The 13,646-nt window shown below is 38.7% G+C and overlaps 1 protein-coding gene across 3 annotated transcripts in view; it reads left to right on the forward strand.

The window, feature by feature from the left end:
- Positions 1-13,646, forward strand: part of OLFM1 (olfactomedin 1) — a 108,794-nt gene that overhangs the window by 78,617 nt on the left and 16,531 nt on the right. For 2 of the 3 annotated variants that reach the window (XM_072431494.1, XM_072431493.1), the window contains exon 2: positions 12,763-12,912. In XM_072431494.1, the coding sequence (XP_072287595.1) occupies positions 12,862-12,912 (51 nt within the window). In that variant the 5' untranslated portion in view covers positions 12,763-12,861. Of the gene's footprint in view, positions 1-10,116; positions 10,858-12,762; positions 12,913-13,646 lie in introns of those variants that run through there. The other variant, XM_072431492.1, reaches the window with a different exon arrangement.

Consider the following 13,646-nt stretch of genomic DNA (forward strand, 5'->3'; position numbering starts at 1 on the left):
TGATTCTTTAATATATAAATTCATAAAGTCCACATCTATTGTATTGATGTTGTGCAGTAAGCACTTCTTTTGTTCTGCGTGTTAGGTGTATTTTGCTGCATCTTCTCTGTATTATGAGTGTATGAATATTGCACAGTACATGCCATCTATTCTTCTATATGTATGGGCACTGCATAGTACCACTTTTCCTGTATGTAATGTGAAATTCTATCTACTCTTCGTTCTAAGTATATGAACAGTGTGCAGTAAATTTATTTCTTGTCTTGTGGTGCATGTAAAGCATAATGCTTGCCATCTGCTCTTATTTTGTTTTTAAGGAACCAACACAGTGCTACTTCTCCTACTTTGTATGCAGACTATAATTCTCAGTATTTTTTTAGTTATCATGTTGTTTAGAGCCTCTATGTACATAGATGTTTGTGTTGAGCTTGAATCTGGTTTTACTGTTCTAGGTTGTAGTGGCAGCTCTACCCCAGGTCAAACCATTAACACAATGACAGCTTAGCAATAATGCTTAGCAATAATTCAAAATAGTCAGATATTTGAGCCCCTAATTCCTAATACCATATTTTTTAGGACAGAGGTCAGTTTGTACCTCCCCTCCAGCCTTTCATTCTGCTATATATTTGTTCCATCCTAATTTCTAGAGTAGTTGCACCTTTTGAAGGAGACAAATCTCTGCTCTGCTGACAATACCCAACACCTCCACCCTAAATATAACCATGATAATTGCTCTCTGTACCAGTGAAAGGCGCATAAATCAGAAAGCTCCTTAACAGTTAGAGTGAAACCTGAAGTCAGTGGAAAGATTCATCTGGATGGAGGTGCAATGTCTGAAAGCACCATATTGGCTTTGACAAGTGACCCCTGCAACAATACAACATCAATTTGCTTCAAATGGCACAGTTTAAAAGCGCTATGGCTTGTTTAGTCCAAATTGCTTTCTTAGTTGAAACATAATAAAACACTTTACTCACCATTAGGCTGCGATAATAAGGGGTTGTTCGACAGGACTTCATAGTTTTCTGTTGCTAGAAAACCACAAGTCATAGTGCAAAAAGTTTTAGTGCATGCTGAGCCTTGTAGTTTTTAAAACTAGTTATGTTTTTTTTTTTTTTTTTTGTTCATTCAGGCTGACAAAATAATACATTTTATTTTTGATGTATTTTACAGCAAAAGGGCACAGAGCAGATTTTTTGGTATATAGTCTCTTCTGGGCAGGGTCCTCTCCTCCTGTGTCACCTTCTGTATCTATCATTTGCAACCCCTTAGTGCATTTAATTTCCAATGGTAATATGTTGGTGCTATATAAATACTGTTTATTATTATTAATAATATCAATAATATTATTATAATTAGCTAATCTCTCAATTTTCAAGTTAAGAGACAAGAGACAAAAGACATCCTTCAGCCATACTGCTGGTATTCTTTCACCATTTCAGAAAAAAAGACTAATTAGAATTTTAATTTTATATTTATATTATTAGTTAAAGGTATGGTTTACTGGTAGTTTGTCATTTTCTAGACACATGGCCATCACTGTGAAAGGTGACCAGGTTCATGAAAGCTGTAGTCACCCTTTACTCAGGTCACTAGTTTTCTTAATGGTGTGAAAGTAAGCTGCAGGATGGAATCTGACAAAGATAAGAGCACAAGAAAAAGCTTGTGTGGGTAAATAGCGAGGGCATACTGCTAGAAAGAAGAATGGTTGGGGAGGTTGGGGCTAAATATTGGGATATCAGTGAGGTGGTCATCAGTCCACATCTGTGGTCTCCACAGCAATGCCTCTTTCTTGCCGTTTATTGGTATATTGTGTTGCCAGGTGTCAGTGACGCTCAATGGGACTTGGCCCTGGGACCCCAAACTGAAAATACCTTATTCGGTTAATCTACACCAGATATCTATCTTGTGGTCTGTGTTAAATGCATTCGTAGAGAGAAATAACAAAAGCTTATAGACTAAGAAGATGTATTGCAGCACACATATACACCACATAAATTATACACAAAGTTCCCATATGATTATCATACAGAATTAAACCACTATGAAAAATACATAAGAACAATATTCACTGTTGCTGTTTCACACAATGCGCCCCTATGGGCCCTCTCCCTGTAGTTGAACTAATAATAACACAACAATATACACGCTAATTATCAAACATACAAATAGGATAATACATCACCAGGTGCAACATCCGGTAACACTTTGGGCTGATAGAGACCACTTTATCAGTCTGGAAAACTGGAGGGATCATCTGGGCAAGGTTCATGGATACGTCTGCGTTACATCTGTTATCTAAGAGTGGTCTGATTTGCCTCTATTCACCCTCTCCCTTTTATGCGGACAGAATTGGGCGCAGCGAGAAACAGCCTCTAAAGCAAAGGTCGCCAACTGGTGGTCCGCAAGAAAATTTTGGTGGTCCGTGGCTCTGGCAAGGTCAGGAGAAGGACCGAGCTGGGAGGGCGCACTGGCTGGAGCCGAGGACCATGTCCCCCATATGGATCGCAGGTTCAGGGCAGTGTGCGGGTTGTGTCTCTGTGTTGGCGGGTTCTGGCATCATGACGTTACTCTGGGGGAAGTTTCTTCGCCTTTGACACATGGCTCCCCGTGAATGCGCAGTCCGGAGTCCGTGAGATTGGTGGTCCGTGACATCCAAAATGTTGGTGACAACTGCTCTAAACAGCCCCTGACAGATGGTCAGCTTGGTATTGGCCTATATCAAGGGGGATGACTAGACACTTTTGTGCCTTCCGAGGTTTCTTTGCAGCTATCCAATATAATTGCGCCACAAGCTTGTCGACTGTCATCAATTACGTCAGCTTTTAACTCATCAAACATTTGATTTATAGCTTTGGCATTACTAATATCTATATACCTGTTACAGGTAAAATCCACTTGGTGTAGATCCTGCAGCTTGAGACATGCTGTGACCTCTGACCCAGTCACACATCTCTTCCCTGTAGCACCTCATCCCTCCCTACTGACTCTACTGACACAGAACTCCACTTTCAGTGGACTACTCCCTGCTAGATCAAGTCACTATAAGTATGAGATTTGCTTTTACTACCAGTTTACAACAAGCTTACATTTGCCTGCTGCAGCATTTTGTGATCTTTAGGATTGTTTGAAATGTCCATTAATCACTCTTTATCCACACAATCACTCATGGTCTAACCATGTCACATTTGCATCACATATATATATATTATGAATAAAGAGAATTGAACATACAAGCTTTAGCTGTCAGCAGATCTGATGGGGTGCTTGTTGAGCTTGGGGTCAGCAGCTTGTTACACTGTATCACCAGCAGCTCTGTGGGTTTTGTTTGAATCCATTTAGGTTTTAGTGGCTGCAGACCCTACAAATATTTAATGATAAGTGCAGCATGCTAAAATATTCATCGCTGGTTCCAGTCAGACTGTTTTATGGAGATCACAGAGAGCTGGAACTTTTTACTGTACAGATTGCCCATCATCTGAGGCAGCTAAGCGCATGGTCACTCTCAGGCACTTTGTAGATTCTACATAATAATAGAATTAGGCTGATTGGTGTTAGATTAGGAATATGAGGAGATAATAGAGGCTTAATGCTTTTGGCCTGAGATTAGACAGACAGCTGCAGCGAATCGCTTTCTGTATGCTTAGAGGTTCTGCTGCTTTACATGACAGCTTTCATACTGGAAAGTAGAACTGTGCCCTATAGGAAAAGCAGAATCCTTTTTTAAAAAAAGGATTTGCTGAAACTACAAAATGCAAACATGACCCAGTGGGCCGTTTTCCACTATACAGTTGTGCTGCATTTGTTTTTCTTTTGAAACACAAAACATTGCCATTCTCATTTAACCTCCTGGGCGTTACACTGATGTCTAGATTTCTGTACCAAAAGCGGTACACTGTTTTTCATGAAATGTGTTTTTTAAATAGTAGAACTTACAGAAATATGTCCGAACAGGGTTCTAGTAGATATCATAAATATAAAAAATGTTTGAAACACACAATCATGTAAAAAAAAATTACTTAATTTTAAAATGAAATAAAAGACACAAAAATCAGCTCAAACAAGAATACGTAAATAAATGAAAAATACTGAAAATGCGATAATTCGGTATACTGTATACTAATATATTTTTCTAAAACACCTCCCTAGTGTCCAACAGTCCAATGTCACATACCTATAGACAAAACCATATAAATATATTTTGTATTATTTTGTATTGGATTGGATACAGGACTTTGTATTGAATCCAATACAAAATATTTGAATTTCCCGCTACGACCCGCATCGACGGGCGCATGCACAGACATCATCAGGAATTGCCGAGGGACACGTACGCGAACGCTGGGTATTCTAATTCTTTCCAAACTTCTATACTTCCATGCAAAAAGTGTAAATTTTTTTGCATGGAAATTTATTTTAGATTGTAGGCTATAATTCACCGAATTACCGCATAAATCACCGAAATATGTCCAAAATGTTATAAATTTAATATTAACAGTTTTTTTTTATAAAACATAAAAAAAAATCTTTAAAAAAAAAAGAAAAATAGTGTATAATGTAATTTACAGTAGCTTATATAATATATATATAATACAATTATATATATATTATATAAGGATTTCTTTGTATTGGACTCAATACAGCTTTTTTGCATTGAGTTCAATACAAAAAGCAATTTGAATTTCCCGCCCGCACCGACGCATGCAGCGACGTCACTGGGAAACCCCAGAGATCAACACTGCACTCGCCGGATGAAGACAGAAGACGTGTCCGGAGGAGCTGCGGGGGGAAGGTGAGTATTTTTTTTTAGAGATCGACGCTGGAACAGAACGGATCATCACAGCGGGGACCAGGTAAGTGATGAGATTTAACCACCCGAAAAAGTTCGGGTTTATCGATTTTTGCAAAATCTTTAAACCCGAATCAAGGTCGGGTTTAACGGTTGGGTGGTTAAATGAAAGGCCACACTCAAGAAGTTTGCATTCTGCAATTTTGAAAACACCGCAACTCCCACAGTGCGATGCAGTATGATAGCAGTTTGCATTGAGGGTAATATTAGGCGTAAATTGCAAAACGGCGCAGAAATGCATGTGATGTGCGTCGTGGTAATGCATGCCCTTTCGCACTGATCAACACTTACTGATCTTCTTTGTAGTAGTGACATAATCACCAACTATGTGTCTTAATTGTTCTGCTGTAATGACTGGCAGAAAAGCTTGCTGACAGCAGATTCTCTTTTTCATTAGATTTGGGAGGGTCCTCTCCTCCTCCTGTGTCATCATTTGTATCTGTCCGTCATTTACAACCCTTTTTTGATGTACAGTGCTGTGTAATATGTTGACACTTTATAAATAAAGTTCAATAACCAGAATTTGTTTTCCTGGTGCACACATGTTGAGCTATGACATGCAAAGAAGAAATTTGTCAGCGAAGGTTCTATTCCCTTTTATTTCATCTGCATGTGCCTAATAGAGGCAATAGGCAGTGTTTGTATCTCTAACACAAAGCAGAAATTTGAATGTTAGCTCCTTACAAGTCTAAAGAAAAGTGAAAAAGATAATCCACAATGTAATGACAGCTCTCTGCTCTATGTAAGCCAACACAGGGATGAGGTGTATAGGGGCCAGTACAGACCCATAATAGATGAGGGTGTCTGGTAATAGGTTTAAATAATAGGACCATGTTTAAACAATCTTGGATTAGTATGCAATAAATTACAATTAGTTTGTAAAATGTGATAACTGATGGTATTTAGTCTTATCTTTTTTTAAAACAATCTCCTGATTCCTATACTATAACACATTGAAGCCATATGTCTCTCAAGGAGGAATAACCTGCTGTATGCCTCTACCTGGAAAATGGAAACAAGGTCACCTACCTTACATAGTGGGCCCTCCCATTTCATGCATGAGCTTTCAGTTGATGCATATAAAGAAAAAAAATGGATTTGATCGATTTTAAATAAATAAAACATATAACTAATCTGGGATTTTATATAAATTAGAATCATGAAGCAAACCATCCATTTAATTAGATGTGAGCACACATTCACAATTGATAGACTAAACTTGGGTTCTGAAGTATCATCGAGTTGGGGAATGGCTGCTTTCATTGGAGCTTCCTGATAGACCCCAATAAAAGGGGCTATGTTACAAACCAGACATCTGTGTGAGACGCTGGAATTGGATAGAGCCCTTCCTGGATTTCCGGCTGCAGGGAATTAACACTGAACCAGTTCAGCTTCACTAAGTGATGTTAAAGGAAAAAAGACAGCTTCTCCCTGTTGTTGTCTAACATAGGTTTTTTACCATCAGATAATTTTAAAGGAGACCTGCAGTAAGAAAAATAACTAGGCTGATAATCTGACCTTGAAAATGCCTGACGGGCATGCTGATTTGCTTATTATTATTATTATTTTTTGGGTGTGGATTGACCAAATCCTATGTAAACAAAGATAAATGTGTATCTGTCTGAATGTATGGTGAATTACTATAATTCTTATAGTGTGAGAAAGCTGCAAATATGATGGTGATCTGAGGGGCAGGGAAGCATTACCCATGAAGCTGTTATTGCCTCTTCACAAATATCACATTGGCTTGATTGTGCTGCCATCTGCAGGGTAGAAATAGAGGCAAGGACTTCATTCATGCCAAGAGCATCTCCTTAAGCTGTGCACAAACAAAATGTTTTAGATACCCCATGTTTTACACAACTTAGCTGTATTCTTTTATCCATAGCCTTGAATATTTACAAACATATTTAGGCATCAATTCCACCATCTGAGTTGAGCATGCTGTGTCAACATACATGGAGTGTTCACAATACAGAATTGAATCTCTGCAGGATGTGAAGATAACTATGTGAATATTTGACCCTGCAACAAAAAACACAGATCTGTAGTAACTACAGATAAGAAATGACAGAAATCATTCATGTAACTAATAGGAATTATGTGTCAGAAATCTTGCAAGCATCATGTCATACATGGACAGGAAGACACTTGTGACTAGTGCCATGCTCTGAAAACCAACGAATTTTATTGATTTAGAAACGGAACCAAAATCAGATTTGTACACATGTCCTGTGAACTTCCCCTAATGATCACAGAACAAAGAAAGGGAAAGAAATACTTGTAACAATATATTTAATAAAAATGCAGTAATCATAAGTAGATTGTGTGCAATCGCTAGAACACATCAGGGGTTCATCTATACATTTTTTGTCATTGAAGTCACTTTTTGTACAAATCAATGTGAATGCAACAGTAACTTGACAATCAAGTAAAAGTCAAATTACCAAAAAGTGCTGTGTTTTGTTCTTGTTTCTGAGTGTAATGCAACTGAGAAAAAGCCTTTAAAGAGGGATTTTGCATTTACTTTAAATCCACAGTACAAATATTATTAGCAAAAAAATTGCCCTTGCAAAAATAAAGCTGGCTACAAAATTACTCTCTGATTTCTCTATTCCTTTTTAACCAAGTTATGTAGTATCAATGCCTGTGTGTCTAGATACAAGTTAGTACAATTACACTGTAAAGCTATTAGGTTTGCTTCACTATCTTTCAATGAAACACATGTTTTAGTGCAATGTACATTAATGTCATACTATGCACTATGCACTGTCTTTGTGTTATGGTGGGCTGCATACACTACACTGCACTGTGCAGTGCGTTGGATTGCCATTCACAGTTAATGGCACCACATCATACCACATGTGAGCATTTTGTTTCCGGTGCATTACAGTACTGCACAATGCCCCAGGACAAATATTAGACTCACAGAATGAATGAGCCTTTTGAATTAAATTCTACCTTTCTTCAGGTCTTAGTTTTCAGAGGATTTTAAAAAACGCAATGGGTGAAAAAAAATCTTTGCAGTATAGCTGAAATGGGAGATATCTTTTTAAAAAGTCCAAGCTCATTTAATGCAAATTGACATTTTATGTCATATGTGCCGCTGTTTTGAGCAAAATCCCTATCTCAGTAGTATCCTCTGATAAAGGTAACTGAAAACAGCTGCCAATCACATAAATGTGTAATATGACTGCACAAATATTCCTAATTACTGTTTGTTCCAATACAAACAATCCAAATGTGTAATGGCAGTGTACAAATATTGTACTGTAACTTTACATTGTAACAGAAATGTATTGATGATGAGTCCAAGAATAATGTTCTGACCTAAGCTCATATTTTTGTTTTCACACATTAGGCTCTAAGCTCTGCACAAGGGTTACATAAAATGAGCAATTAAAAAAATATTGCAGGTCTACTGACCCTGTAAACTGCATTCACTTACTATGGATATAGTGGGATTAATAAAGGCACCTGAAAACTAGAAGGAAGGAGGGCATGTACTGTTTTTATGGAGGACAGGGAAAGGGTCATGGAGAAAAAATGCTTCCTATGGAGGGAATAAACCAGCTCTATGAACAAATTTCTTTACCCTATTAAAACGCTTTTTTTTTGTCCCTGCCTCATTAGATAATCTACAGAACGACACAAGGACTCTAAAAAGGCGTGATGAGAGTTGTAGTGCAATAGAAATAATAGCCAATTTCTGCAATTGAATGTTCCTTATGAAAAAACACAATGAAGATTTGCATTGCTGGCTATTACAAAAAAGGCAGTAATTCTCTTGTTTGACTTTCCTAATAGCCAGTTCTATTCTCTGATGAGTACCAGTGAAGGGGAACATGCAGCAGAATGACACTTTAGTGTGGCTTTATTTTGCCCAGGTCTCCTGATACAATTTTAATTGGACGTTTTGCCTATGTCTCTTGAAATAACTGTAATTGGCCCTAAGAGTATTAAAATAATGCCACGGAAATGGAAGTGGTCTGATATCTAAAAGTGTATAATCTCCCACATCCTCCACCCCCTCATTAAAGGCGTGATGTACATCCTTAATTGGTGCAGTGAAGAGAACTGACCTCTCAGACTAAATATACAGAAGTGCAGTTAGAGAAATTATCAGCAGATGGCACCACCACACAACGTTTGACATTCCTATCGTGTCCTGCCAATGTTGAGTTATTAATTTAGGAAATAAAGATATGAACTAAACAAGAGCTTATTAATTACATCATGTATTATTGTCAATTCTCCAATCATTGGCAGCTCCTTGCCAGAGGGGCTCCTACCTGTGCTAGCACATCTACATACAATGTGGTAATGGTGCTCAAATTTGCCCCAGGATGGCCCATAATGCCAGGAAGCGCAGCATCCTCTCCTATTCTTCATGTACTCCCTCAGGGCCACTTACTGCCTGCACTTTACATCGATCACTGCAGAGTTTAACTCTCTCACCGCTGAAACCACTGAAACAATGAAACAATGGTAGATAAAAGCCGAATCACTTTCTGTGCTTCGTGGTTTATCATTGAGAAGGGGGCATCCTATTGTCTCTGCATTCATTTGGAAGGGAATCTCAAAGAAAGAACTGTACGACTGACATTTTTTTATAGGCTGCTTCACCGGATGCAGAGATATGCTACAATGTAGTAAATATATAATGAGTACCTATTACAGGTGGAAAGAAGGAAAGAAGAGATTGGGAAAGAGAAAAGGAGGAAAAGAGCGAGTGAAGGGAAAAGAAAAGAAATTGTAAAGAACGCGAAAAAGACTAGGAGAGGAACAGAAAAAGGAATAGAAAAGAAAAAAAAGTGTTGGATAAAAGTAAGATAAGGAGTAGGGTAGGGTTAGATATAAAATGATGATGTATGCGGTAATAAAAGGGAGAGGGAGAAAAATAAAGATAAAATAGAGAGGGGTGGGGAAGGGAGAGTAATTAAGGGTGTAAGGAAGAAGGAAGGATTAAAAAACAGAAGCAAAGAAAGGAGAGAGATCAAGAAAAGGGGGAAGATAATCCTATATGATCAGGATAATCTATAGAGCAGATGGCAGTATGTTCTGCACTATTTCCATATTTGTACACTGATCCTGTACACTAATGTCTATTTGTTGGCTGGGGAATTTTATATTACCACATCTAATTATATAGAGAGGAGAGAAGCTGTGTGGAGCAGGACGCGAATTGTTCTCATCACTGGCATCCTAGATTGAAAATATATAGGGATTGGGGAGAGGCATCACCTCTTGGATGTGACCAGGAGGTAGATATACAACGTAATGTCATAGTAGAAGTGCTGGGATCTCTGCTCCCAGTAACATTGTTACCTGTTTGTATCTTTCCTAAAATGCTCTCTTCCTACAAGATAACAGGAGGGAGGGGGACATAGGGATGAGAGTTGAAAAAAATGTAACGTGACATCAGCATGCGTTTTCCTCCAGCAAAGCGGCAGCTCCTCCTCCAGCACTAATCCATGGCCAGCCTTCCCCGATCACTTGATCACTGATCAGTTGATTGTCAATTGCACAGCTTGGTGTGGATCCGGAGCCTGGCAGCCGGCAGCAGCAGCGGGAATACTTTCCGTTAATACTCTTAAGAGGATACCGGCATATACACATCGAATCCTGATTATCCCGCTGGCTCTCTTATATCTCTCCATATTCCGTAGCACAGAATTGGCTTGGTGTGAAGCACACCGTGGTAGAGCTTGATCCGCAGGCTAACATGTCCCGGAGGCGCCTGGCCGTGCTGGAGGATTGGGAGGCTGCAATGATGCCTGCAAGCTCTTTAAAGTCAAACCCAGCTTCCCCGGCTGCTACAGAATGAAGGTTTGTTTGCGAAGGAGATCGGAGCAGAGATGTCTGTGCCTTTACTCAAGATTGGGGTTGTCCTTAGCACCATGGCGATGATTACCAACTGGATGTCACAGACCCTGCCATCCTTGGTGGGCCTAAATACCACCAAGCTAACGGGGGCCAACCCTGGCACCTTGGACAGGAGCATCGGGGTGAGTTGGGGGTAAAATACTGGGGATCAATGTTTGAATTGGGGTGGGGGGGTTGATCATGTTAACCCCCTGGGGTAATTAAACATCAAATGCCAGGGAGGGTGTATGGATGAGATGGCCTTCTCCAATGTCCTGGGATCCGGGATGCAGGGTTCTCTGGGAAATTATTCTTCAAGTACGAGGGAGACATTAGAATCCTTTCTACAATCCTCATCATAGCGGAGAGACAAGTGGCTGCAGGAAGGACAAGGTAAAAGATTGCGGGTAGTAGGCATTTAAAAAAAAAAATCCAAATGTCTCCTCATCCTTCCTTGTATCCAGCTTTGCTTCATCATACAGAAGGGTCAGTTTAGTGCATAGAAAAAACAAATATGAAAATGTGTATTTGTGCAGCTCTGTAAGGAACAAAGAAAAGCTTGCTTACTTTGAATTTTGTTTATAACTCACACAGTTATTCTTAGGATTTGGGTCATCCTGGCATTTGGATCATGTATACATGTAGAAAGCTAGATCTCTCAGAATGTGTGATCTGTCTATATTGAATCACACTCTGAGATAAACATCATCCACGGAAATCAAATTTACCCCAGAATTGATGTCATTGCTCATATTTGGCTCATTTAAAGATCACATCAAAAAATCTAAACCTAGAATCAAGGTTATGATATCATCCTTGGAATCAAGGTCATGCCTGGAATTCTCATCAGTTTTAAAATTTCGGAATTGTGTAAACTCTACAAAACGATCATGTGAAGAATAGGGCATATCCCACTTTTGTATTCACCCTGTATACTAAGGTCATACACAGCATTTGGGTCACCACTAGACTTGCATTTTGTTCTAAAATTCTAATACCCTGAATTGAGGTTATTCTCAATGGGCCACTCCTCTATTTTTTGCAGCAGACATCAAACTGGTTTCTAGAACATGATTTTATTGTATATATAAACAGTTATTACAGTAGTTAAGCCACAAATCATACAACTCTCCACAATGCTGGCAAGTCAAAATACTGGTCACAAAGATAAACCAATATCAGCAATGTGTCCTTCGCAGCCATCTTTACTTACACCCAGCAGAAAGCAACTATTAGTTCACAAATAACTGCAGTATCCCCGTATTGTACCCAAGTAACATCTTGAAAGTGTGAAAGCGCCTTAAAGTCTGTTCAATTTCCGATGCTCTTGCCGTTTTGCTGCATGCCAGGGCAGCCAACAATTTGGCTTCCGGCCAAGGAGCAAAGTTCTTTTGTTTTTCTGTGCACTGAATGAAAATACATTATGAGCAGACAATGAGGGTGAGTGCTGTGTAACAAGATCACAACTCCATTTCTGCAGCAGTAAAACGAGAATATTTTATTGTCGTAAATAAAATATATAACCTCTCTGTGGTTATATTTTTTGTTATAAATGGTTACCAAGTAGATATCCGAAATATTTTTACAGATAATAAGTGCAAAATAGGTAAATCATTTCATCACTTTTTAACATTTAACTATATACCATTACTTGCCATGTGTTCTCAAGAGACCAACAGCTTCAAGAATAAATGTTTTTTTTTGCATTTAAAACAGAGTCACGAATACAGCATTGTGCATTAAAAAGAGGAAATGCAGACTTTGAAACTGATCCTTGCAGCGCTCAGGAACTCATATCTCGCATTTTTTCTCAATGACCAGAGTCTATTTCCATACACAAGCAAATTTAGTATCCCAAATTTTGCCAAATTCAAGAGTTTGTTTCAGTGTGGATGCCTTTTATTTTCATTGTTTTTTCATTGTTTTGTTCTCTATTTACTTTTATTTTTTATTTGTTCTATACTAACATTTGTCTTTTAAAAAAATTAAGGTTTTGGATTTTTTTTAAAGGTTTATTAAGAAAATCATGTCCTTTCCTCATTTTCCAGGTCTTGCCAACCAACCCAGAAGAAAGTTGGCAGGTTTATAGCTCTGCCCAGGACAGTGAGGGCCGATGTATATGTACAGTAGTGGCACCACAGCAGACAATGTGCTCTCGGGATGCCAGAACAAAGCAGCTCAGGCAGCTATTAGAAAAGGTGAGCTTAATATGGAATGTGGCCTTTTTTTGCTTGCTCAGCTATGGTCAGAGAAAAAATGCATTGTTGGGATTTTATTGTACAGAGAAGGGGGTCTGAAATCTTTAGTGTTCACAAAAGACCTGAATATATGCAAATGAAATGTAAGATGAAAGATGGTTGTGTTGCATGTCTGTCCTCCGAACATGGTGAGGTTTGTAGCAGCACGATAGTACAATTCTATAACAAACAGAAAATCATTATATTGTATGCTAAAGTTAGGAGGCAAGGCTATGAAAGTGTGCTGTTTACTAAGTCATCAGAAAAGAAGACCATCTTACCAAGCACAAATAAATCCCCATTTCAAATCAGCTAAATAGATTGCAAGTTTATCAGAACATTTTTTTTTTCTTTTTAAAGCAGCCACGGAGTACAAAAGTTATTGCTTCCAGTATTCGGGAGGGAAGGATCTTTTTTTTTTCTTGCTGTTCGGAAGCTGTGGTATCATTGCAGAGGTCTAGCACACCCTTGCTGAGTTAAACCTCCTGCCCAGTTAGACCCATAGCTCTGCAATCAGTACAGAGATCTGGCTTTGACTTAGCATGGGGCATGCCAGACCTTTACAAAGAGATCACTGCTTTCCCACAGAGAGAAGGATTCCATATTTGCAGAATAGTATGTTGGCTGTGTAGTCACTTGTTTGTGTAACACATTGCAAAAAAGAAAAAGTAAGAAGTTGGAGGTGTGGAAAGGGA

Source organism: Pyxicephalus adspersus, chromosome Z (genome assembly GCF_032062135.1).
Source record: "Pyxicephalus adspersus chromosome Z, UCB_Pads_2.0, whole genome shotgun sequence".
Classification (NCBI taxonomy): Eukaryota; Metazoa; Chordata; class Amphibia; order Anura; family Pyxicephalidae; genus Pyxicephalus; species Pyxicephalus adspersus.